Here is a 26,460-nt window from a genome sequence, read left to right as displayed (position 1 = left end):
CTACAGTCTAAATTATGATAGCTGCATAATGAGTCCTGAAATAGAGTAGGGTGATTACTCCCATTTCTTTCCTTTTTACAAAATGTTTCAGTTATTTTAGTTCCTTTGCTTATTACATAAATTTTAGAATAAGTCTGACTCTGCCTGCAAAAAATCCTGGAGGATTTTGCTAGAAATTTCATTATAATCATATATCATTTGAGGGAGATTTGACAATTTTACCATGATGAATCTTCCAACCAATGAGTGTCTCTTCATTTATATAGCTTATTAAAAATTTTATTTCATCAATATTTTGCAATTTTTAGTATACATAGTTTGTACATTTTGGTGATTTATGCACAGGTATTCCTTTTTTGAAAGAGAGGTTGTAAATATAATATTGTACTTTAATTTTGCTTTCCATGTGTTTCTAGCTAGTATATAGAAATGCCATTGATTTTTATATGTTGATCTTATATCTTGCAGCTTTGCTAAGCTCATTTACTATCCTAGAAATTGCTTCAGTTTTGTTTTGTTTTTGGATGTTATTAGACCATTATGTCAGCTGCAAACAGAGACAAATTCATTTATTCCTTTTCATCCTGTATGTCTTTTATTTCCTCTTGCCTTTTTGTGCTGCCCAAGGCTTCCAGTACTGTATTGAACACAAGTAGTTAACACAGACACCCTTGCCTTGCTCCCAATCTTAGGGAAAAACATTGTCTTTCAACGTTAGTATTTTATTAGCTGTTGGCTTTTTAATAGGCACGTTTTTATCAAATTGAGGAAGTTCCCCGCATCCCTTATTTTTTCTGAGTTTTATCATAAATAGTTGTTGAATTTTGTCAAATGATTTTTCTGTATTGATTGATATGATTATGTGGTTTTTCTTCAGCCTTTTAATACAGTGAATTTCATTGATTGACTTTAAGTGTCAAACTAGCCTTGCATCTCTGGAATAAACCCTGTATTCTATTTGCTAATATTAAAGGTTTTTTTATTTGCATTTGTGAAGGATATTGATCCACGGTTATACTATGTACTTTTTGGTACCATCTTTATCCAGTTTTGGTAGCAGGGTAATACTGGTCTCACAAAGTGAGGTGTGAAGTGTTCTCTCTTCTTTTATTTTCTGTAAATAAAAGATTATGTAGAATGGGTGATAATTCTTCTTTAAACATTCGAAAGAATCCTCCAGTCAAATTATTTGGAAATTTCTTTCTCGAAAGTTTTTAAATTGTGACTTCAATTTCCTTGAAGGGCTATTCAAGTTATTTATTTTATATTGAGTGTGTTGTGATAATCTGTTTTTTGAGGAATTCATGTACTTCATCTAAGTTATAGATGTTCATATGATTTGATTATTTTCTTTGATGTCTGCAGAATCTGTAGTGATACCCAGTTTCCTTCCTGTTATTAGTGTTCAATAATGTCTTCCTCTTTTTTTTTAATACAAGCATTTATTTAATTATAAAACAGTATAAAAAGTGATGTACAATCACACCAAAGTTCATCCAGAATGCCTCATTTAAAAATTGAGACTGACGCGCTACCTACTGTGCTAACAAGGCACCTGCCTCTTTATAAATTAGTACTACTTGTTCATTTTACAGTGAGATTAAGCCTTCATGTGTGTTAACTCAGATGTGAGTCTGTTCTTGGTGGTTCAGAAGTTTACATAATTTCGGATGTCATTAATTTGCTTCACCATTTCTCTTATGTGCTCACCCTTCTCCTTCAGGATGGACTGAATGCATTTTCGCTGGTAGGCTCTGAGAGTAATGGTGGGCTTTTGAGGACTCAGTACCTTTTCCATCTTTCGTGGTTGATAGTCTTTTTTCATAGTAACCCATTTGATGGCATTGCCCAAATGTCGAAGTTGATCAGGTATCAGCTATAATTCTTTCTTCATGTCTCTCTCACTGTCAGAGAGAACTGGGAGCTGAGAGTGAAAACTGTGAAGTACTTTTTTCATCCTGTTCCTGATGTCTTCTTGTTTTTCCTTGGCTTCCTCATATTTGTCAGCTAAGTGCTCATCCAATTCCCGTAGACTTTTCCTCTCCTCTCGACAATAACTGAGATCTTTTAATTGTTTCTTTTTTGGTCACATAACAATTTGACCCTCCGCTGAATCTCCTCCTTTGCCAGGTCCTGTTTAAGAATGTAGTATTCTCCTCTTACACTGTTGGTGGGAATGCAAATTAGTACAGCCACTATGGAAAACAATGTGGAGATTCCTTAAAAAGCTGGAAACAGAACTGCCATATGACCCAGCAATACCACTTCTAGGCATACACACTGAGGAAACCAGATCTGAAAGAGACACATGCACCCCAATGTTCATCACAGCACTGTTTATAATAGCCAGGACATGGAAGCAACCTAGATGCCCATCAGCAGACAAATGGATGAGGAAGCTATGATACATATACACATTACTCAGCCATTAAAAAGAATTCATTTGAATCAGTTCTAATGAGATGGATGAAACTGGAGCCCATTATACAGAGCGAAGTAAGCCAGAAAGATAAAGACCATTACAGTATACTAACACATATATATGGAATTTAGAAAGATGGTAATGATAACCCTATATGCAAAAAAAGAAAAAGAGACTCAGATGTATAGAACAGACTTGTGGACTCTGTGGGAGAAGGCGAGGGTGGGATGTTTCAAGAGAACAGCATCGAAACATGTATATCTAGGGTGAAACAGATCACCAGCCCAGGTTGGGTGCATGAGACAAGTGCTTGGGCCTGGTGCACTGGGAAGACCCAGAGGGATGGGGTGGAGAGGGAGGTGGGAGGGGGGATCGGGATGGGGAATACATGTAAATCCATGGCTAATTCATTTCAATGTATGACAAAAACCACTGCAATGTTGTAAAGTAATTAGCCTCCAACTGATAAAAATAAATGGAAAAAAAGCAATAGAAAAAAAAAACTAAATAAATAAATAAATAAATAAATCTTTACTTAGGAAAAAAAAAAAAAAAAGAATGTAGTATTCTCTGAACACCTGAGTGGCTCTGCTGATGAGCTAAAGACATTCTTTGGGAGGAGGAGCTGTATCTTTTTCAGATGATTTCAAAAATGCTGGATTTGCAACACTACGTTGCAAAATGCTTCTAATATGCTTTTCAAAGGAATCCCAGGTTTCAACCAGAATAAGGAGGGGAGACTCTGCCACTTCAACATTCTCTCGGGTACAAAGCCGGGGAGGAGACGCTGGAAGGACTGTGCTTAGTAAAGGCCTGACGAGGTATTCATAGGTACTGGTGATGCAGATCATTGTTGGCCCCAGGATGTCAGGGACAATCCAGAATCCTCGAAAAGGAGCTGGCTGACTGCATGGCAGTGGCTTCCTACAAAGAATGTGTTCTACAAAGCATTTCTGTTCTGTAGCCAGTTCCTGTAAACTGTCCTTATCTTCTTCATCTGATCCAAGAAACTTGTGAAGTTTATGAATCCACGGTAGCCCAACACTATGTACACCAGCTTCATGAGTATAGTGGTATCTTGAGGGACACTTGGGATCTCTGTGAAGTTTGATTGGACAAGAAAAGTCAGAACCAAAGGGCTCATCCTCTGCTGATGCCAGTTTCAGAGCAAACTCCAACTCAACACACTCAAACACATACAGTGATGGAATGAGGTCAGCCCTGGAATCCCAGGACTCTTCTGATGTTTGGTCATCTTCTTCTTACCCCTCCAGCACAACGCAGTGATGAAGCATTCCTGACGCAGTAGTAATCACCAAGATGTTGGCGACACATGGTAAGCAGAGCCCAGCACAAGCATCGTAGCCATAGTTCTCTTCAGCAGCAGGATGCATGGGCAACGGGCCCAATAGCTTCCCCACAGCCCCAGGCTGTGCAACAGACTAACATGTGTAAGGAAAGTCTCATTCTCATATAAGATGTACAGGGAGTAAGCCACTACTTCTGCTTTGCCTTTTTAGCCAAATATGTGCTTCGGGCTGCTGACAATGGCCCAAAGTCAAATGCAACTGCTGTCTCTCCCAGAGATGCGATGTAGGCCCTTCCTTTGTTGAGTATGAGACTTTCCCCTTCTGCTTCTGAAAGTTGGATGACGGGGGTCACGCAAAGGGTAAATTCTTTTGACGTTGTCTGACGTTAACGGCACCATGTGGGGATCCAGCAACTCTCTCGGGTACCAGGCAGCATGCTTCAGAGTCGGAGAGGCTGAACTGGCGAGAAATCTCTCAGCAACGGAAGTCGTGCTACAATTCACTGCTGATTTTCCACCTTCAAATTCAGAATTCTTTCCCCATCTTTTAGGTAATCCTAATATCATGAGACCTTTTATTCCCGTAAGTGCTACATGATGTTGCGCTAGGCTTAACAAGGCTTGATAGATTTCAAACAGGGGTGGATTTATGCAAAGCCGTCTCTGGTACTGGGAGAGGGAGGGCTTCTCACTGGCGCCACTGGGGCCCCGAAGGCGCAGGACTAAGAAGGAGCTGTCTTCTGCGTCCCACAGAAAGAGCTCTCCGCGAGGCCCAAGCCCAGGTTTCTCGTCAACAACAGAGAGGCAGCGGCGGCGACCAAGGCAGTGATGAAGCCGGCTTCTCAGTTTCAGCAGAGCTCTGATTTTTCCGTCCCTCTCGGAGCCGCGAGAACACGGCGTGGCTGGGCAGCCAGGTACGCACAGCTCACCGTGCCCCGGGGCCGCCTTCGGCGCCCGCCATCTTGAACCCTCGGCTCTCCGCGGCCCCGCCGGGGAGCGCCGCCAGTCCGCTTCCGGCCGTCCACTGCCTCGGCCCGTCCCTTTTTTTTAGTCTTTCTCGAGGCATATCCCTTTTATTGATCTTTTCAAAGAACATACTTTTTTGTTTCGTTTCACTGTTGGTTGTATGTTTGCCATTTTATCAGTTCTCTTCATTTTTTCCGTCCTTCTACTTGAGTTTATTTTGCGTCTCTTTCTCTAGGTTCTTAAGATAAATGCTTAGATTATTTATGTGAGATATTTTCTCTTTCCTAATGTAAACATTTAGTGCTAAAAATTTCCCTCTCGGTGCTGCTTTTAGCTGTGTCCCACAAAATTTGATGTTGTGTTTTCATTTTTATCCCATTCATCTTTTTTTTTTTTTAATTCTTCTTGAGTCCTCTTTGATCCTTGGATTATTGAAAAGGGTGCTCTTTATTTTCTGGTAATTCACTTGTTGAAGATTTCTAGGCACAGTATGTGGGTTTACTATTTTTAATTATATTATCTTCAACTGTTGATTACATAGTGAGGGTGTGTTGAAAGGAGACCCATCTTTATCATTGAGGGAGCCCAGAACTTTGTCAGCTAAGTTGTGTTGATATGGAAATCTATATGAACCACCCCACCATACACACACAGGGGCACACAACCACACATATGCAAGCACACACACATCCCCATGGCATACTTATACCCACATCTAATCAGTGGAGCTCAAATTCTCATTTTCAAAAAACAAAGCTAATGGCAGGGACCACGATAAAACAACAACAACAACAACAAAAACACAGGAAAAGGAAGCTGATTAGGAAGAAAAAAATAAAGCACCAAATCAGCATCATATCTCTGAAAAAATTAGGTCAAACCAGAAACCTCTAGCGGAAATAGAGGTATTTCAGGTTCTGGGTTGCCTGTAGACAAGCTGAACTTCTTCTATGTTGGCAGCACCTGCCTTTTGAGTCAGTCTCTTCGCCCCTTCCCACCATCACTGCCGCCATCACAACAAGGCCAGTCCAACAAGTTCTGCTTCAGAAAATCGAAAGGAAAGAAGACATTACACTGACTACAACAATGGAATGGAAATTCCAGGAACTAAAGATTAAGGATAGAGAAAGCTATGTCCTGCAAACCAATTCAATGTCTCAGCAATAGTAATGCCCTTCTCAAATGACATGTAATGAAAACTATATGCATATTGTATTTATATTTGTATGTAATATATATATATAAGTATGTTCATTCCCCATCTGATAACTATTTCTGTCCTGAAGGTTGTTTAATTTTCACTTCTTACATTTCAATCTATCTAAAAATTTATATGGTTGTAGCTTTATAATACACTGATATGTCTCAGGTCCCTCAGCAGCTAAACTGTGAAACTGAATCTTTGGGCAGGGTGTTAGTTCCAAAGGTCCAGTGAGGGAGGCAGATCCACTGCCCCATATAAACTAAGGGCACTCGATCAGTTTAGACCAGGGTTTTTCAACCTCGACACAATAGCTATTTTGTTAATTTTCTTTTGTAGGAGTTTGTCCTGTTTGTCAGCATCCCTGGCCTCTACCTGCTAAATGTCAGTAGCTTCCCCAAGCTGTGATGAGCAAAAATGGCCACCAGACGTCACAAAATTGCCCCCAGTGAAAAGCTGCTTGTTTAGACATGTTTCCTTATTTCCTGCCCTCAGTGCAGTACAAAGCTGTGATACTTGATACCATAGCAGGTATCCTGCAGGCATGAGGAATGATATTACAGAGGCACTGAGGCTAGTACATGAGGTAGAAGGGGCCATGGTTTTTGATGACATTGCCAGAGTACTGCACCAACCCTAGCATTTCCTCCCTATGGGAAATTGACAGCTTCCACCACTTACGCCTCTTTGGTCCTGTGTTTTGTCACTTACAGCCAAGACCATCCTAGTGAATCCACTGATCACCTTACTCCTCTGCTTAAAACCCTTTGCTAGTTCTCCATTCAGGATGAATTCTAGACTCCTGAACTTAGCACCCGAGGGCCTTGGTCTCTGGCTCCTGCTCATCTCCCACCGCCCTCTCAGCACATATCGTCCCCTCTCGGGCCTTAAGTAGAGTCCTCTGACCCAGCCTGGAGGCCTCCTGTCCCCTGTGTTTACACTTGCTGGTCCCCGAATGGCACATCCCTCTCCTCTGCTCTCTCTCTTCACTCCTACTCCTACCTTTCAAGACTTCGCCCATGTACTCTCCTTCAGGAACTTGTCCCCGAATCTCCATGTGGTGGTTTTGAAACATGGACTCCAAATTATTAAATTTGACACTCGTCTACTTGAAAGTGGCTGGGCAGGGGTTTCGACCTCGGTGACTTTTTACACTCTGGACGCTGAAATAGGGTGCCAACTGACTGATCCAGGGACGTGTTATTGGGTGACACGCAAGGCAACCTTCATGATAAGGATGTTCAGTGCGTGAGATGAGCTAGTCAGACCTGCAGGCATCGGGCACCCAGTCAACCCAAGACTCTGATGCTGCTCATCTTTCCAGCCTCAACCCCCGGCAGTCTATCACTTCCACCACACATCTCTCTCGGTGTGAATCATTGGGAGGCTCAGAATGTGCCCTATTGCACCTGGCATTCAGCTGCCTTTCCCTGCATAACTCCTACTCATCCTTCAGATCCACCTTTGACATCACCTCCTCTAGGAAACCTTCCTCACCTCTCCAAGGCTGGCATGCCCAGAGCCTTTTCCTCATATTGCACTTAACACATTGCTTTCTACCACCCGTTTCCACCTCTGTGAGCATCTGAAGGGCAGAGAATGATTTATTCCTTTGTGAGCCACCAGCCCCTAGAACAATGCCAGAGGCTGCTGTGAAAATAAATATTCATGGCATGGTTTTGCCAGTGGTGTGACTGGCTGTGTCCTGCTCTTGTCCTCCATTCAGCCAACATTTATTGAGCTCTGACCCTGTACTGAGTACAGCTCTCTGCATTTCGTCTCTTGCCACTCTCTGGGGAGCTGGAGCTCACAGTTAGAGCACACTCACTGGGGCTTGCCCTCATACCTAACTCATCTGCTGTGTTTGATTCTCTTAACAAGCCACTGAGGTTGTAATTATCTGCAATTCATGTTGGAAACTGAGGCGCCAGAATTATTAAATGGGCACTGAATCCTGGAGTCCACGTTTGAACCCCTGCAGCCTAACTCTAGAGTCTGTGGTGTTAATCTCTACACTGCCTGGCTTCCTTATGAACACCCAGACTTGTCACGAATGTAGAGAGCCAGGCCTCACCCGAAGTCCTTGTTTCTGTAGGTCAGTAGGCAGGACCTGGGGATCCCCTGTCCTCATGAACCCCACATGGTGCAAAAATGACAGTGGCCCAGAGCAACACAGAGGGTCTGAGGCTCCGTGAGGTCTAGCCCTGATGTGCCTGTCTCACTGCATCACAGACGCCTCCTGTCCTCAGCCTTGTCCAGACCCTGGCTGCTTCTGCCAGGAGAAGGGTCCCCACCTCACCCACCCACCCATGTGCTTGAGGAGCAGTGAAGCAAGTGAGAAGAGGGAGCCCTTGCGGCTCAGGGTGGGCTGGCAGAGCCCCAGGGCCATCCCCACGCAGCCCCTTCCAGAGGCCCTGGAGAAGGTCAAGAGGCCTCCAGCTCCTCAAGTGTCTCTTGAGTCTGTGGTGCTGTCAGACATGTCCAAACGGCTCCATCCAGAACCACACCCTCTGAGCACACCCTCGGGTTCAGTCCTCTAACTGCAGCCATGGGGCCCACAGAAGCTCCTTGACGACGAGGCCTGGTGATGCCAGCGGAGTTCACTGTACCTGCGACAGGCCCGGCCAGGGAGCAAGTCCTCAGTGAAAGCAGGGCAGCCCCAGCCTGTGGCTGATTTCCCCAACTCTCAATGTGAAAACCGTCCAACCAGGCCTGTGGGTGAGCAGAGCAGACCTCTAAGGAAAGGGCCTCTTCCCCAGAGTTGGTGATTTCACCATCACAAAGGTCGAAGGGGTCAGCGGGAAAATTTGGCCCTTGACCCAGAACAACTCAGCTCTCTTCACTACCTACTAAACAGCCAGACTTGCTCTCAGGGGATTTCCCAGCCATGTTCAAATGGAAGCTCAATCAAGTAGGCACCTCTGTTAAAGCCACATCAAAGGTTGGGTGCTGGGGAGTTAGTGAGACTCCGGATGGTGATAGTCGTCAGGGGGCACACAGAGCGTGGGATGGGCGAAGGTGGAATGGAAAATCGATGTAGGGACTTCCCCGAAACCAGTATTACAAGTTCTGACTCTTGCTCTGTAATGAGGCACCCTCCAACACAGAGGTCTAAAGTAAGAGCCATTTTATTGTGTCTCATAAATTGTGACTCAGAAGCTTGAGCAGCACTTAGCTGGGTAATTCTTTTTCAGGTGGCATCAGTGGGGGTCCCTTAATGCCACTGAGCTGGCAGATGGATGGCTCCAAGCTTCCCTGCCAGGCCTGGCCCCAGTAGAGGAGGCTAGAGAGCTGGACTGGGAAAGATCAGCCGCCCCACACGCAGCCTCACCGGTATGGTGGCCTCACGGAGCTGGACTTCATAAATGGTGGTTCGGGGCTATCAGTGAGAACGTTAGGGACCCGGCTGAAGGCTGCTCGGCTTCTTATGACCTAGAAGTCCCAGAATCTCACGTCCTCCAAATTCTATCCATCAAGCAAGTCACCAAGACCAGCCCACGTTCAAGAAGAATGGAGTCAGACTCTGCCTCTCAGTGGAAAGAATGGAAAAACATTTGCAGCCATGTTTAATCTCCCTACTACAGAAGAGCTAGGAAACACTTGCTACGCTTACTGAGGGGATGTTTACTCCACATGTTTGTCTAGCTCGTACTGTGTTCCAGGCTGTGTTCTGAGTGCCGGAGAGACAGAGCAGTGAACAAAACAGAGACCTGGAGCCTGCCCTCTCAAATACAGCCATAACCCAGTGCCTGGCATGTGGGAAGTGCCAGTAAATGTGTGCTGCTGGTATTTTAATTGTTAGATGAATCATTATTGGATTAAAACTAATAAGCACAGTGAGCATAAGCAGAGAACTGCTGCGAAGAATGACAAGGTGCAAAAGAACACAGTCAAGAGAGTCTGACCTGTTCAGGAGGGTGAAATCTAAGCCAAGGAGGAGGAGGAATGAACTGGGGGGAGGGGAGAGGACATAACGTGTGGCCACCAAGTACAGTGGACAAGGGAAGCATGCATCCCACGAGCTGGCCAGGGTCAGGCCACCTAAGACTCTTAACTGAGTTCCTTACATCCGTCCTTCCCGGCCACGCCCTTCTCCAAGAGCCCATCTTGGAGCAACCTTCTCCAAGAGCCCATCTCACCAGGTCCTCCACTGGCTTTTTCTTCCCCAGGCCTGGGCTCAGTAGCCACTACCTGCCCTCACTGGTCCAGGGACACCTCCCCATCTCTGCCTGCATCCCACACCCTGTCCATGCCTTTGTGAAAGTCCGTTCCTTGCATTATTCTCAGTCACCCTCTTGAAAGGACCATCTGTCCCTTCCTGGAATCCTGAATGATACCACTACACCAGCAAGACTAGGAACTTGGCACATTATCTCAGGAGCAATTCTAGGAAAATGATAACCTTCTGTCCAGTGGTGGGCTGGTAAATTATAATAGCCAGCTCTCCAGAAGGTAAAGCCCTGATTTGCATTGACTTCCAGATTCCATTTTCCAGTTCCCCCTCAGTCAGTCTCTCCCCTCAGGAAGCTTTCGTAGGCCTCTTATCCTTTTCCATCAAAGGGCAGATAGACTGAAAACCACAATCACAGAAAACTAACCAATCTGATCACATGGACCACAGCCTTGTCTAACTCAGTGAACTAAATGAACTTGTCTAACTCATGCCATGTAGTGCCTCCCAAGACAGACAGGTCACGGTGGAGAGTTCTGACAAAACATGGTCCACTGGAGAAGGGAATGGCAAACCACTTCAGTATTCTTGCCTTGAGAACCCCATGAACAGTATGAAAAGGCAAAAAGATATGACACTGAAAGATGAACTCCCCAGGTTGGTAGGTGCCCAATATGCTACTGGAGATCAGTGGAGAAATAACTCCAGAAAGAATGAAGAGATGGAGCCAAAGCAAAAACAACACCCAGTTGTGGATGTGACTGGTGATGGAAGCAAGGTCCGATGCTGTAAAGAGCAATATTGCATAGGAACCTGGAATGTTAGGTCCATGAATCAAGGCAAATTGGAAGTGGTCAAACAGGAGATGGCAAGAGTGAATGTCGACATTCTAGGAATCAGCGAACTAAAATGGACTGGAACGGGTGAATTTAACTCAGGAGGCCATTATACCTACTACTGTGGGCAAGAATCCCTTAGAAGAAATGGAGTAGCCATCATAGTCAACAAAAGAGTCTGAAATGCAGTACTTGAATGCAGTCTCAAAAACGACAGAATGATCTCTGTTCATTTCCAAGGCAAACCATTCAGTATCACAGTAATCCAAGTCTATGCCCCGACCAGTAATGCTGAAGAAGCTGAAGTTGAATGGTTCTATGAAGACCTACAAGACCTTCTAGAACTAACACCCAAAAAAGATGTCCTTTTCATTATAGGGGACTGGAATGCAAAAGTAGGAAGTCAAGAAATACCTGGAGTAACAGGCAAATTTGGCCTTGGAGTACAGAATGAAGCAGGGCAAAGGCTAATAGAGTTTTGCCAAGAGAATGCACTGGTCATAGCAAACACCCTCTTCCAACAACACAAGAGAAGACTCTACATATGGACATCACCAGATGATCAATACCGAAATCAGATTGATTATACTCTTTGCAGCCGAAGATTGAGAAACTCTCTACAGTGAGCAAAGCAAGACTGGGAGCTGACTGTGGCTCAAATCATGAACTCCTTATTGCCAAATTCAGACTTACATTGAAGAAAGTGGGGAAAACCACTAGACCATTCAGGTATGACTTAAATCAAATCCCTTATGATTATACAGTGGTAAGTGACAAATAGATTCAAGGGATTAGATCTGATAGAGTGCCTGAAGAACTATGGATGGAGGTTCATGACATTGTACAGGAGGCAGGGATCAAGACCATCCCCAAGAAAAAGAAATGCAAAAAGGCAAAATGGTTGTCTGAGGAGGCCTTACAAATAGTTGTGAAAAGAAAAGAAGCAAAAGGCAAAGGGGAAAAGGAAAGATATACTCATTTGAATGCAGAGTTCCAAAGAACAGCAAGGAGAGATAAGAAAGCCTTCCTCAGTGATCAATGCAAAGAAATAGAGGGAAACAATAGAATGGGAAAGACTAGAGATCTCTTCAAGAAAATTAGAGATACCAAGGGAACATTTCATGCAAGAAAGATGGGCACAATAAAGGACAAAAATGGTATGGACCCAACAGAAGCAGAAGATATTAAGAAGAGGCAAGAATACACAGAAGAACTATATGAAAAAGATCTTAATGACCCAGATAATCATGATGGTGTGATCACTCACCTAGAGCCAGATATCCTGGAATGTGAAATCAAGTGGGCCTTAGGAAGCATCACTATGAACAAAGCTAATGGAAGTGATGGAATTCCAGTTGAGCTATTTCAAATCCTAAAAGATGATGCTGTGAAAGTGCTGCACATAATATGCCAGAAAATTCAGAAAACTCAGCAGTGGCCACAGGACTGGAAAAGGTCAGTTTTCATTCCAGTCCCAAAGAAAGGCAATGTCAAAGAATGCTCAGACTACTGCACAATTGCACTCATCTCACACGCTAGTAAAGTAATGCTCAAAATTCTCCAAGCCAGGCTTCAACAGTACGTGAACTGTGAACTTCCAAATGTTCAAGCTGGATTTAGAAAAGGCAGAGGAACCAGAGATCAAATTGCCAACATCTGTTGGATCATCGAAAAAGCAAGAGAGTTCCAGAAAAACATCTATTTCTGCTTTATTGACCGCTCCAAATCCTTTGACTGTGTGGATCACAACAAACTGTGGAAAATCCTTATAAGAGATGGGAATACTGGGCCACCTGACCTGCCTCTTGAGAAATCTGTATGCAGGTCAGGAAGCAAGTTAGAACTGGACATGGAACAGACTGGTTCCAAATTGGGAAAGGAGTACGTCAAGGCTGTATATTGTCACCCTGCTTATTTAACTTACATGCAGAGTACATCATGTGAAATGCCAGGCTGGATGAAGCACAAGCTGGAATCAAGATTGCTGGAGAAATATCAATAACCTCAGATATGCAGATGACACCACCCTTATGGCAGAAAGTGAAGAAGAACTAAAGAGCCTCTTGATGAAAGTGAAAGAGGAGAGTGAAAAAGTTGGCTTAAAGTTCAACATTCAGAAAACTAAGATCATGGCATCTGGTCCCATCACTTCATGGCAAATAGATGGGGAAACAATGGAAACAGTGAGAGACTTTATTTTGGGGGGCTCCAAAATCACTGCAGATGGTGACTGCAGCCATGAAATTAAAAGACACTTACTCCTTGGAAAGAAACCTAGACAGCATATTAAAAAGCAGAGACATTACTTTGCCAACAAAGGTCCATCTAGTCAAAGCTATGGTTTTTCCAGTAGTCATGTATGGATGTGAGAGTTGGACTATAAAGAAAGCTGAGTGCTGAAGAATTGATGCTTTTGAACTGTGGTGCTGGAGAAGACTCTTGAGAGTCCCTTGGACTGCAAGGAGATCAAACCAGTCCATCCTAAAGGAAATCAGTCCTGAATATTCATTGGAAGGACTGATGCTGAAGCTGAAACTCTAATACTTTGGCCACCTGATGCAAAGAACTGACTCATTTGAAAAGACCCTGATGCTGGGAAAGATTGAAGGCAGGAGGAGAAGGGGACGACAGAACATGAGATGGTTGGATGGCATCACCGACTCGATGGACATGAGTTTGGGTGAACTCCAGGAGTTGGTGATAGACAGGAGGCCTGGCGTGCTGCAGTCCATGGGGCCGCAAAGAGTCAGACATGACTGAGTGACTGAACTCTCTGACTGACGAGATTCCAAGGTGTCAATATTTCCACCATGGTTGATTTCAAGCCACCAACGTGACAGCAGCCAGTTCACAAAATTCCTAAAAATAAAAGGCAGGGTGGTGAGCTAGCTCCATCATTCCACGGCCCAGATCAAATGCTAGCGCCAGTGTCCTTATTGGGACCACCTCAGCCAGAGGCCAGCTGTTCCAGCAGAGAGGTGGGGGGTTTCTGGGTGCTGTTGACCTCCTCCTTCCTGAGCCCTATGAACCCCAGTGAAGCCAGGATGCTCTCTCTAAGGGCTCCTAAAACTGCAAGACCTTTCATGTGCCTCTGCCTGTTCTCATGTGCATGGGGTTGAGACCAAAACAACTATCCCTCTCCCTGGATTTGGTCCAATTAGGTCATGAGACCCTGGGGATCTAGAGTCAGCAGTTCTCTTATTAAGAGCAGTTCACTCCCACGAAGAGCTGCACTCTGATGCTGATGCCAGAGACCTCTGATGCTGATCTCTGCCCTGAATCCCACTTCCCCACAGAGGGATCCAGACCTTAACTGTGATAACCAGACCTCTATCTACTTTGTGCTTCACCCAGAACTGAACTTCCCCTTCTGTATGTTGAGTCTGTATGAGGCCGAAACTCAATTACATCTGTGTCCAGCCCAACCAGTGTTTTAGAACTTTCTGTTTAAGGCTAGAGCATGAAATTCTTTCATAATGAAAGCAAAGGTGAGGAAATGTGAAATGATACTTTCAAATTGTGTCTTTATATTTAGGGAACAGACATTTGTTAAACACTTGCCGTATGAGTTCTTTCAATAATTACCTGCCTTGGCAAAGAGCAGTTATTAATACAGACATGCATACACATACACACACACACACAGACACACAACTGGGAGAGTAAATTTGCAGAGAAAATTCCTAACTCAAAACAACAAAATTTGAATCAAAACAACATAATATTATAAGTATCCTTTCAGACTGACAAATTTTTTAAAATTAGTAACATTACAAGTATCCTTTCAGACTGACCAAACTTTTTAAAGTTAGTAACACCTGATTTTGACTAGGTGTACACTATTGTGGAAATGTAAATAAATACAACCATTTTAGAGGTCATAAATGGTATTTTGGCAATACTTCAGTTCACTTCAGTCACTCAGTTGTGTCCGACTCTTTGCAACTCCATGGACTGCAGCATGCCAGGCTTCCCTGGCCATCACCAACTCCCAGAGCTTACTCAAACTCATGTCCATCGAGTCAGTGATGCCACCCAACCATCTCATGTTCTGTCGTCCCCTTCTCCTCGGGCCTTCAATCTTTCCCAGCATCAGGGTCTTTTCAAATAAGTCAGTTCTTTGCATCAGGTGACCAAAGTATTGGAGTTTCAGCTTCAGCATCAATCCTTCCAATGAATATTCAGGGCTGATTTCCTTTAGGATGGACTGGTTTGATCTCCTTTCAGTCCAAGGGACTCTCAAGAGTCTTCTCCAACACCACAGTTCAAAAGCATCAATTCTTCAGTGCTCAGCTTTCTTTATAGTCCAACTCTCACATCCATACATGACTACTGGAAAAACCATAGCTTTGACTAGATGGACCTTTGTTGGCAAAGTAATGTCTCTGCTTTTTAATATGCTGTCCAGGTTGGTCATAACTTTTCTTCCAAGGAGCAAGCATCTTTTAATTTTATGGCTGCAGTCACATCTGCAGTGATTTTGGAGCCCAAGAAAATAAAATCTGTCACTGTTTCCACTTTTTCCCCATCTATTTGCTATGAAATGATGGGACCAGATGCCATGATCTTAGTTTTCTGCATGTTGAACTTTAAGCCAACTTTTTCACACTTCCTCTTTCACTTTCATGAAGAGGCTCTTTAGTTCTTTGCTTTCTGCCATAAATATAGTGTCATCTGTATATCTGAGATTATTGCTATTTCTCCTGGCAATCTTGATTCCAGCTTAAACTTCATCCAGCCCGGCATTTCACATGATGTACTCTGCATAGGCAGGGTGACAATATATAGCCTTGAAGTACTCCTTTCCCAATTTGGAACCAATCTGTTGTTCCATGTCCGGTTCTAACTGTTGCTTCCTGACCTGCATACAGATTTCTCAGGAGGCAAGTAAGGTGGTCTGGTATTCCCATCTCTTATAAGGATTTTCCACAGTTTGTTGTGATCCACATAGGATTTGGCGTAGTCAATAAAGCAGAAGTGGATGTTTTTCTGGAACTCTCCTGCTCTTTCAATGATCCAGTGGATGTTGGCAAATTGGCCTCTGGTTCCTCTGCCTTTTCTAAATCCAACTGGAGCGTCTGAAAATTCATGGTTCACGTATTGTTGAAGCCTGGCTTGGAGAATTTTGAGCATTACTTTGCTAGTGTGTGAGATGTGTGCACGGTAGTTTGAACATTCTTTGGCATTGCCTTTCTTTGGGGTTAGAAGGAAAACTGACCTTTCCAGTCCTGTGTTCACTGCTGAGTTTTCCAAATATGCTGGCATATTGAGTGCAGCACTTTAACAATACTTAGCAAAATGTAAAACGCACATTCTCTATGATCCAGAAATGCATCACTCCTAGTAATCCATCCTACAGAAGTTGAATACCAGTACATTAAAAGTATATGTATTATAATCCTTGCAGCATTCTGATAATTTTAAAAATTGAATGCAAAGTGGATGTTCATTGAAAGGAAAAGAAGCAAAGCCTAACACAGTAATGCAGTGGAACACTTTCTAGCCATGGGAAAGAATAAGATAGGCTTAGAAAGACTTTCATGCTGTTGTGTTAAATGGAAAAAGGATAAATCAGTGCACATGATAGGAACATGTTTTTGCAGAGAAAGACTGCAAAATTGGAGCCTTCATACGTTACTGTTGGGAAAAAAAAAAAATTGAAGCAGCTCTGTGGAAGACAATTTATCAGTTCCTCAAACAGTTGTTCACCAAACAATCCTGCTCCTAGGTAAATACCCAAGAGAACTGAAAAAAATTATATGCATACAGAAACTTACAAATGAATGTTCAGAGCAGCCTTTTTCATCACATCCAAAGAGTGGAAAAATCCAAATGTCATTCAATTGACAACTGGTTGAAATGTGGTTTATCCATACAGTGGAATAGTATTCATCCATAAGGAGGCATGAAGTACTGACACATGCTGCAACATGGATGAACTCTGCAAATAGTGTGCTGAATGAAAGTATCCAGACACAAAAAGAATCACATATTATATGACTCAACTCACATGAAATTTCTAGAATAGGCAAACCATAGAGACAGAAAGTAGACCAGTGTTTGCCAAGAGATGGAAGGAACTAGGGAGTAAGATTGACTGCTGGCAAACAAGCATGAATTTCTTTTGGGGGTGATGGAAATGTTCTGAATTGGATAATAACGGTGGTGTACAACACTGAATATGCCAAAACCCACTGAACTCTACAGTTTAAAATGGTAAATTTTATGTTACATGAATTATTTCAATCTAAAATAATAATAATCATGCGTTACTGATATTTATACATTAATTTTAAACATCTAGCTATTTTTATTCATTTTTGGCTGCAGTGAATCATTGTTGCTGAGTGCGGGCTTTCCGTAGTTGTGGCAAGCGGGCACTGTTCGTTGCAGTACACAGGCCTCATTGCAGTGGCTTCTCGTTGCAGAGCACAGGCTCTAGGACGCGACGGCTTCGGTTGTTGTGGTGCCTTGGGCTCATTAGTTGCGGGATTCGGGCTCAGTAATTGTGGTACATGGGCTTAGTGGCTCTGTGGCAAGTGGAATTTCTTCTTGGACCAGGGATTGAACCTGTGTCCCCTGCATTGGCGGGTGGATTCTTAACCACTGGACCACTAGGGAAGTCCCAAATATAATTTTTGATAAAATTTAAAATACCACTTTAAAAAACACATTATCTTTTAAGATCCCTAACTCCAAAATTATTTGTATCTGTCCTTGGTGGAACTGAGGGGCTCAGATGACCCCTAAGTCAACAACTTAGGAAAAAACTCATTGGAAAAGATTCTGATTCTGGGAAAGAGCCTAATGCTGAGATGGTTGAATAGCATCACCCTTTCAAATGGACATGAGTTTGAGCAAACTCCAAGAGATAGTGAAGGACAGGGAAGACTGGTGTGCTGCAATCTATGGGGTCACAAAGAGTTGGACGTGACTTAGCAATTGAATGCCACCACCACCTTCCTCTAGCCTACTGAGGTGTCTCAGTTTCTTTGCGCAAAATAAGGAACAGAGAAGCACCATTTCTGCCTTAACACGCGTGTACAGAGGTGCAGATATAGGTGAGTTCCTTTACAACCATTTCAAACGTATGTTTTCCTCTACTTTTAATAGCCGATATCTGGAATTCTCCAATGCTGGGTAGGTATCAGAAGCACCTGGAGACCAGGTAAATAATGCAGATTCCTGAGCCCTCCATCCAGTGGCTCTGATTCCCTGAATCTGGGTTTTCCCAAAAATCTGCAATGCTACAAAGCATGTCAGTAGACCATGCTTTGAGTAGGACTGTCATAAATAATCATTTACTTTTCCTTGTGCTAAAGAAAGGGGAGGTGTTTGTTTATAAATCTTTATGTAAGGCATTACATATTATTAGTGTTTGAATAATTTAGAGCTGTATTTCTCAATCCAAATTGTACTGTGGACCAGAAAGCTAAAGTTGCTCTGTTAGAATTGAAGTGGGGAACCCCTAGAATGCAACTCTGAGAAGCTTGGGGTTTGGCACCATTCTCCTTTCTGTGCCCAAGGCCCAGTAGGCCCAGACCAGGAGCACCTCTGAAAACTTGAGTAAATGTATTAATAACCGACAAAACATGGAATGATTTTTTTTGTAGGTGCCTGATATCCCTTTTATTTCTAGTTTGCTGAGTTTATATCATGAATTGTTGTTGAGTTTTGTCAGATGCTTTTCTGTATTTGTCAAAAAGGATCATATAATTTCATCTTACTGTGGTCACTTAAATTGAGTTTTAAATTTTAAACCAACTTCATACTTTTGGGATAAACACTAGGTCATGATGTATTAACCTTTTAAAATATATTGATGGATTTGATTTGCTAATATTTGGTTAAGGCTTTTTATGTCTGTTTTCATGAGAAATATTGGTCTATTGGTCTATAGTTTTCTTTTACTGTAATTTTTGTCGGGTTTTGGTATCAAGGTTATGTTGGTCTCATAAAACAATTTGAGAACTATTCCATCCTGTATTTCAGATAGTTTGTATAAGATCAGTGTTATTTCTTCCTTCTATGTTTGACAGAATGCACTAGAAAAATCTAGTTCTGAAGTTTTCTTTGTAGAATAGTTTCTTAGTTTTTTTAGAATTGACAAAAGTTTCTGGAATAAAGGAAGGATTATGTCATATCATTTCATGTCAGTTCTAGTAGGTTGAATTTTTAAAGAAGTCTTTCTATTTCATATTATGTGTTGAATTGGTTAAAATTGATCATATTTCTTTGTTGTTCTTTGAAAGTTTGTAAGACCCGTAGCAATAACCACTCTTTCATACCTGCTATTGACAATCTGTGTTGTCTCTTTTTGTTCTCAGTCTGGCTAGAGTTTTCAGCTCAGTTCAGTTCATTTGCTCAGTAATGTCCGACTCTTTGCGACCCCATGGATTGCTGTACTGCGGGCTTCCCTGTCTACCACCAGTTCTCAGAACTTGCTCAGACTCCTGTCCATCAAGTTGGTGATGCCATCCAACCATCTCATCTTCTGTCGTCCCCTTCTCCTCCAGTCTTTCCCAGCATCAGGGTCTTTTCCAATGAGTCAACTTTTTGCATCAGGTGACCAAAATATTGGAGTTTCAGCTTCAGCATCAGTCCTTCCAATGAATATTCAGGACTGATTTCCTTTAGGGTTGACTGGTTGGATCTCCTTGCAGTCCAAGGAAACTCTCAAGAGTCTTCTCCAACACCACAGTTCAAAAACATCAATTCTTCAGTGCTCAGCTTTCTTTATGGTACAACTCTCACATCTGTACATGACTACTGGAAAAACCATAGCTTTGACTATATGGACCTTTGTTGACAAAGTGAATGTCTCTGCTTTTTAATATGCTGTCTAGGTTTGTCTTAATATGTTGTCTAGGTCAACTTTCCTTCCAAGGGGTAAGCATCTTTTAATTTCATGGCTATAGTCACCATCTGCAGTGATTCTGAAGCCAAGAAAATAAAATGTCACTTTTCATTGTTCCCCCTTCTACTTGCCATGAAGTGATGGGTCCAGGTGCCATGATCTTAGTTTATTGAATGTGGAATTTTAAACCAGCTTTTTCCCTCTCCTCTTTGACCATCATCAAGAGACTCTTAAGTTCCTCGTCACTTTCTGCCATTAGAGTGGTGTCATCTGCATATCTGAGGTTATATTTCTCCTGGCAATCTTGATTCCAGCTTGAACTTCATCCAGTCAGTCATTTCACATCATATGCCCTGCATATAAGTTAAATAAGCAGGGTAACAATATACAGCCTTGACGTACTCCTTTCCCAATTTGGAACCCAGTCCATTGTTCCATGTCCAGTTCTAACTGTTGCTTCTTGACCTGCATACAGATTTCTCAGGAGGTAGGTAAGGTGGTCTGATATTCCCATCTCTTTAAGAATTTTCCACAGTTTGTTGTGATCCACACAGTCAAAGGCTTTGGCATAGTCAATAAAGCAGAAGTAGATGTTTTTCTGGAATTCTCTTGCTTTTTCTATGTTTTAGTACCTCTTTTAAAACTTTTTCCAAATTACCAGCTTGGGCTTTGTATGACAGGAAGTGTGCCTAACAAACTCCCATCCCAAAATAATTCCACTTCAACTTGTCAGGAAACTGTAAACTTCTTATAGATAGAAACTGTTATGTTCACACCCTAAAATCCAACATCTATCATAGTGCCTGGTGTCTGTCACTGATCATTATGGGCTGTTGTATTGAGTCAGATAAACTCTTCTTTAAAATGTAAGCACTCAATTTCTAAATGTCAAAAAAATAAGACCATGAGACATGATTAAAAGCAGAACGGGTTGACCAGTTTAAGTAAAGGGCTCTTAAAATCCAGAAGGAAAACAATATTATCTCAAGTAGAAAAATAAATAAAATCCATAAGTACTTTAAAAATAAGAACCAAAAGTGGACAGTAAACATGCAAAACTATATGTATCCCCGCTATATATTAAAAGAATATAAAACAAAACAACCATCTTAATAATTTCAGTTATCTTCACTTTGGTGTTTCAAGAGGCAAATTGACTTACCTACCTAAAATAGGATAAATTTTGAGACTCCCTCCCTTCCTTATTAGTCCTCTTATCCCAAACTGGAAAATGGGAAACTATTCCTCCAGCTCTTCTCCTCAAAATACAAGGACATAGACTCTGGGTTCTAGTGTTGGCCTTCCTTGCTGTTTCCTGGCTTTGTGACATTGAGATGGTTGTTTTACCAGTCTGAGCTGATTTCCTCTTCTGTAAAGTGGAAATGGTCCCATCTTGTGAGAGAGCGCTGCAGGATGGAGGGAGCAGATGAGTGCTGCGAGTCAGCACAGTGCCTGGCACGGAGCGGGTGCTGAGAGCTCTTACAGTATACTGTTCCGGGCAGCCACTTCATCCAAGTCCCCCAGCCCTCTCTGAGGCCCTGCCGCCTCCGCTGCCTCTCTCAGAGAAATTTCCAGCTCCTCAACCGCTTTCTTCTGTCTCCTTGGCTTTCTAGTCTCACTGTTTCTAAAATCTCACTAACACAGAGGACTGAGTCAACTTGCCTGTATGTTTTCCTAGCCACTCACCTTCTATTGGACACAGGTTATTTCCACTTGCTCATAAGATATTCTATAAACCAAACTCCTGGACGAGGAAGTGTTCTGCTTTGGGAGTTAATCCTGTGTTAGTGGGGATCTGATCTCCCAGATTCTCAATATTCATTGAAGTCTTGAGATTATTTCATAATTCAGTTCAGTTCAGTCACTCAGTCGTGTCCGACTCTTTGCAGCCCCATGAATTGCAGCACGCCAGGCCTCCCTGTCCATCACCAACTCCCAGAGTTTACTCAAACTCATGTCCATCGAGTCAGTGATGCCATCCAACCATCTCATCTTCTGTCGTCCCCTTCTCCTCCTGCCCCCAGTCCCTCCCAGCATCAGGGTCTTTTCCAGTGAGTCAACTCTTTGCATGAGGTGGCCAAAGTATTGGAGTTTCAGCTTCAGTGTCAGTCCTTCCAATGAACACCCAGGACTGATCTCCTTTAGGATGGACTGGTTGGATTTCCTTGCAGCCCAAGGGACTCTCAAGGGTCTTCTCCAATATCACAGTTCAAAAGCATCAATTTTTCGGCACTCAGCTTTCTTCACAGTCCAACTCTCACATCCATACATGACCACTGGAAAAACCATAACCTTGACCAGACGGACCTTTGTTGACAAAGTAATGTCTCTGCTTTTTACTATGCTATCCAGGTTGGTCATAACTTTCCTTCCAAGGAGTAAGCGTCTTTTAATTTCATGGCTGCAATCACCATCTGCAGTGAGTTTTGGAGCCCCAAAAAATGAAGTCTGACACTGTTTCCACTGTTTCCCCATCTATTTCCCATGTAGTGATGGGACCAGATGCCATGATCTTAGTTTTCATAATTAGATTTGCATGAAACAGATGTTTGTTTCGTTTGTGTCTTCTCTTTTTTGACTGGTTCCAGGAGACCGCAAGTGTCCTGAAATAATCCTGTTGTCAGGATTTCTATGCTTTCTGGGAGTGAGGAAGGAAAGGAAGGAGCAGAGGAAGAAAGGAAGGGAGGGACAGAGGGAGAGGAGACAGGAAGGCAAGTAGGATTGGTAAATGCTCACTAGGTATTTGTTGAATAAATGAAGGAATGACTCTGGGACCATTAGCCCTGCTTTGTAGATAAGGACCTAAGGTTCAGAAAGGTTAAAAAGCTTGTCCAAGAACACAATATTGGGCCCTACATTTGATCTCAAGTGTTTCTCCAATATTTTGGCCACCTGATGTGAAGAGCTGACTCATTTGAAAAGACCCTGATGTTGGGAAAGATTGAAGGCAGGAGGAGAAGGGGATGACAGAGGATGAGATGGTTAGATGGCATCACCAACTCAATGGACATGAGTTTGGGTGGACTCCAGGAGCTGGTGATGGACAGGGAGGCCTGGCGTGCTGCGGTTCATGGGGTCGCAAAGAGTCGGACACGACTGAGCGACTGAACTGAACTGAATTTTGATATCCAGTTCCACTGTCTTTCTGTTACACCTCCTGGGACACTGGTCTACCTTAGTGCTACTCACAAGTTTCTAATTTCATTATAAAGTTCACCAACCAGTAGCTGGACCATGGATCACATCTTTTTGTACCTAACCACATGGCTTTGAACTCCATGTCTCTATCACTTCAGATGCTCTCAGCGTCTAGATGGAGCCCTCAGACATCCCAGAGTCCACCACCTCTTATGAGTATGATCCTCAGAGCTTTCTGTGTGAGAAGAGGACCTTCGTCTTCGCCACCATCAGCACCACCATCCTCTACTGCCTGGTGTTCTTTCTCAGCATGGTGGGCAACAGCCTGGTGTTGTGGGTCTTGGTGAAGTATGAGAGCCTGGAGTCCCTCACCAACGTCTTCATCCTTAACCTGTGCCTCTCAGACCTGGTGTTCTCCTGCTTGCTGCCCGTGTGGATCTCGGGGTACCACTGGGGCTGGGTGCTGGGAGATGCTCTGTGCAAGCTCCTCAACATGGTCTTCTCCATCAGCCTCTACAGCAGCATCTCCTTCCTGACCATCATGACCATCCATCGCTACCTGTCGGTGGTGAGTCCCATCTCATCCCTGCGCGTCCACACCCTCCAGCGCCGTGTGCTGGTGACCGCCGCCGTGTGGGCGGCCAGCATCCTGTCCTCCATCCCCGATGCCATCTCCCACAAGGTGTTCCCTTCGGGCTGTGACTATGCAGAACTCGAGTGGTTCCTCGCCTCTGTCTACCAGCACAACATCATCTTCCTGCTGTCTGTGGGGGTCATCCTATTCTGCTACGTGGAGATCCTCAGGACCCTGTTCCGCTCGCGGTCCAAACGGCGCCACCGGACCGTGAGGCTCATCTTCACCATCGTGGCGGCATACTTCCTCAGCTGGGCTCCCTACAACCTGATCCTCTTCCTGCAGACACTGTTGAAACTGGGGGTCATTCAGAGCTGCGAGGTCAGCCAGCAGCTGGATTATGCCCTGCTCATCTGCCGCAACATTGCCTTCTCCCACTGCTGCTTCAACCCGGTGCTCTACGTCTTCGTCGGGGTCAAGTTCCGCAGGCACCTCAAAAGTCTGCTCCGGCGCTTCTGGCTCTGCCGGCAGCAGGCGCCCAGCCTTCCTCCGTCACCTCACCCCCCAGGTGCCTTCACCTACGAGGGCATCTCCTTCTATTGAAGGGGAGTTTGGTGGGGCAGGAAGGAGGGAGAGGGCACGCGGCTGGGAAACGCTAGAGCTGAGGCTGGGGGATGACAGCGGTATGTTACACCAGGGGGTCCTATGGGCCCCCTCTTCTGCGGAGAAGTTCCCCACCTGGAAATCTTACATTGCCATCCAGAAAAATGCTTCTTAGATTCTGAGGAACTCTTTTCTCCTTTATTCCTTCATTCAGACACGGATTTCTCATCTTTGCTCAGGTCAGGAGACTCTCAAATATGAAAGGCTTCCGGGAAAGGAGCATCCTTCAGGACTTGCGAGGGTCTGGAATTCAGTTGTGCAGCTCTAGGCTGCTGGCGAGACGGTGTTCCCTCCCTGACTGTAGGACTGTCCCCCAGTGTTGGAGGTGGTGGCTCCGGATGGGACTGTCTGTAGAAGTGATCACACCCGCAAACAAGCACAGTCAGAGTGAGATCTGGACTCTGAATTCCCACAGCTGGACCGGAGATGTGCTCTGTACCATAGCTCCAGTTTCTAGCACATGAAGTGGTTGAATATTTAGTCTGTAAATCTTTTATTGAAAGAATGAATGCAGTAAGTACCGCCTTCTGCAGGCATTTACGTGGAAGCTGTAAAAATGAATGCGATGCAGATGCTAACCTCCAGGTGCCAACAGTTGAGCTCTGAGGGCCCAGATGACTAAACGCCCACCTTGCTGAAGGCATCCAGGGTGAAGATTCCTCCAACACCTCCTCCTCTCCAAGTGGATATTGAGCTGACGTTTCTGATTCATCACGTTCCACCTAAAGTGTTCTCCTGCTCCTGATTGATGCTGCCAGCTTTCCCCACGAGCTGGGTTATCTTGGAGCCCCGCGTTTCCTTTCCTCTACGCCCACGGCCAAGTCCTGTTGATGTTACCTTCCCAGTATCTCTCACATGCCTGTTGCTTCCTCCCCAAACAGCCTTATATCCTCAGCATCTTCCTGCTACTCATTTCTTTCCCCTCCAGTGTCCTCTGCATTGATATCACGGCACTTCAAAACCCTCACATTATGTTCAAATAAAGCCCAAATACCATAGGCTTTATCTGTATATAAATAAAGGCCCCTTCAATCTGGTGTCAACTAACTTTTCCATTCTTTCTAATTTTTGTTGTTGTTCAGTTGCTAAGTTGTGTCCGACTCTTTGCGACCCCATGGACTACAGCACGCCAGGCTTCCCCCTGCTTCACTACCTCTTGGAATTTTTTCAGACTCAGGTTCATTGAGTCAGTGATGCCATCCAACCATCTCATCCTCTGTCACCCCTTTCTCTTTCTGCCCTCAATCTTTCCTGGCATCAGGGTCTTTTCCAATGAGTCAGCTCTTTGCATCAGGTGGCCAAAGTATCAGAGCTTCAGCTTCAGCATCAGTCCTTCCAGTGAATATTCAGGGTTGATTTCTTTTAGGATTGACTGGTTTGATTTCCTTGCAGTCCAAGGGACTCTCAAGAGTCTTCTCCAGCACCACAGTTCAAAAGCATCAATTCTTCGGCATTCAGTCTTCTTTATGGTCCAACTCTCACATCTGATTTTGATCCAACATAAATCTTCACCCCCAAGCAGCCTAGAACCCAACCACAAAAGACCACACTGGTCCTTTTCCAGACACCCTTCTCCCAGTCTCCTCTGGTCCTTTGTCATGCTGGGCCTTCCACTCCTTAACCTTCAGCCCCTAGCTGAAGCACCAGCACCTTCAGGAAGGCACCCACAACCTGTACATTAGGAGAACAGTCTCTTTGGTGCGCAGGCACTCTGCTTGTCCCCTCTGAAATAGCATTTGTCATCTTCCAGTGTCTTGTAGTTGCACCCGTGGATGTCTGATCTCCCTGTCCCATCACACTGCAAACTCCCAGATGGCAGGGACCTGGCCAAGCAGGGCCCTGGTGTCCTGTCACTGTACTGCGTGTGGGAAAACAGTGACAGCTGCCGCCCATCTTCTGATGTGCTTTGGGGCTGCCAGGACCCTGTGACACGTTCCACCTTGTTTGCCCCAGCCTGCCTCTTTATCAGTACTAACTTTTCTTTGCTAGTCTCCACTCTGAGAGCACACTGCTTCTCTCTCTCTGTGGCAGTGGCTTGCCTTGCCCATCCTTTTTATTTAGTGGTACACTGCCCATTTCTTACAATAACCCAGAGCTTCACATCAAAGGACGTAGAGGAAGACCACCCTCTGAGCTTCCCCTACCCCACAGACCTGATCCCAACCTGTGAGCCTGACTCACTCTGGAGTAGGGTGTTTGGAAAAGCTCCCTAGGTGATTCTGACATGCACCCCAGTTAAGAACATTTGGCTCCAACCCCTTGAAAATGGGAATTCCAGAGACTTCCACAGTCCCCTGAGCAAGACTTTGCACTTAGCAGGCAT

The 26,460-nt window shown here is 44.1% G+C and overlaps 2 protein-coding genes and 1 pseudogene across 5 annotated transcripts in view; 2 read left to right on the top strand and 1 right to left on the bottom strand.

Moving 5' to 3' along the window:
• Positions 1 to 598: 598 nt before the first annotated feature.
• LOC110152425 (nuclear pore complex protein Nup88 pseudogene) lies at positions 599 to 8,287 on the bottom strand (annotated as a pseudogene).
• The window catches only part of FYCO1 (FYVE and coiled-coil domain autophagy adaptor 1), a 103,608-nt gene continuing 81,704 nt past the window's right edge, over positions 4,557 to 26,460 (top strand). The window contains exon 1 of the mRNA XM_020916126.2: positions 4,557 to 4,645. The gene's annotated coding sequence lies outside the window, so the exon portion shown is untranslated. The remainder of the gene's footprint in view (positions 4,646 to 26,460) is intronic.
• Positions 4,568 to 25,180, top strand: XCR1 (X-C motif chemokine receptor 1). Of its 4 annotated transcripts, none has more exons than XM_020916151.2 (2): positions 4,568 to 4,645; positions 23,059 to 25,180. In XM_020916151.2, exon 2 carries the CDS (start codon positions 23,076 to 23,078, stop codon positions 24,075 to 24,077), a length of 1,002 nt encoding a protein of 333 aa, XP_020771810.1. In that variant the 5' UTR covers positions 4,568 to 4,645; positions 23,059 to 23,075; the 3' UTR covers positions 24,078 to 25,180. The 4 variants fall into 4 exon arrangements, with proteins under 4 accessions (XP_020771810.1, XP_020771812.1, XP_020771813.1 ...); XM_020916153.2 differs by lacking the exon at positions 4,568 to 4,645 and adding an exon at positions 17,825 to 17,966; XM_020916154.2 differs by lacking the exon at positions 4,568 to 4,645 and adding an exon at positions 17,967 to 18,045.

This window comes from Odocoileus virginianus, unplaced genomic scaffold (genome assembly GCF_023699985.2).
Source record: "Odocoileus virginianus isolate 20LAN1187 ecotype Illinois unplaced genomic scaffold, Ovbor_1.2 Unplaced_Contig_2, whole genome shotgun sequence".
NCBI lineage: Eukaryota > Metazoa > Chordata > Mammalia > Artiodactyla > Cervidae > Odocoileus > Odocoileus virginianus.
This window is presented reverse-complemented; position numbering and strand designations above follow the sequence as displayed.

Excerpts from the sequence above, each read along its gene's own strand:
- XCR1 (XM_020916151.2), top strand. The coding sequence starts at position 23,076 with ATGGAGCCCTCAGACATCCCAGAGTCCACCACCTCTTATGAGTATGAT.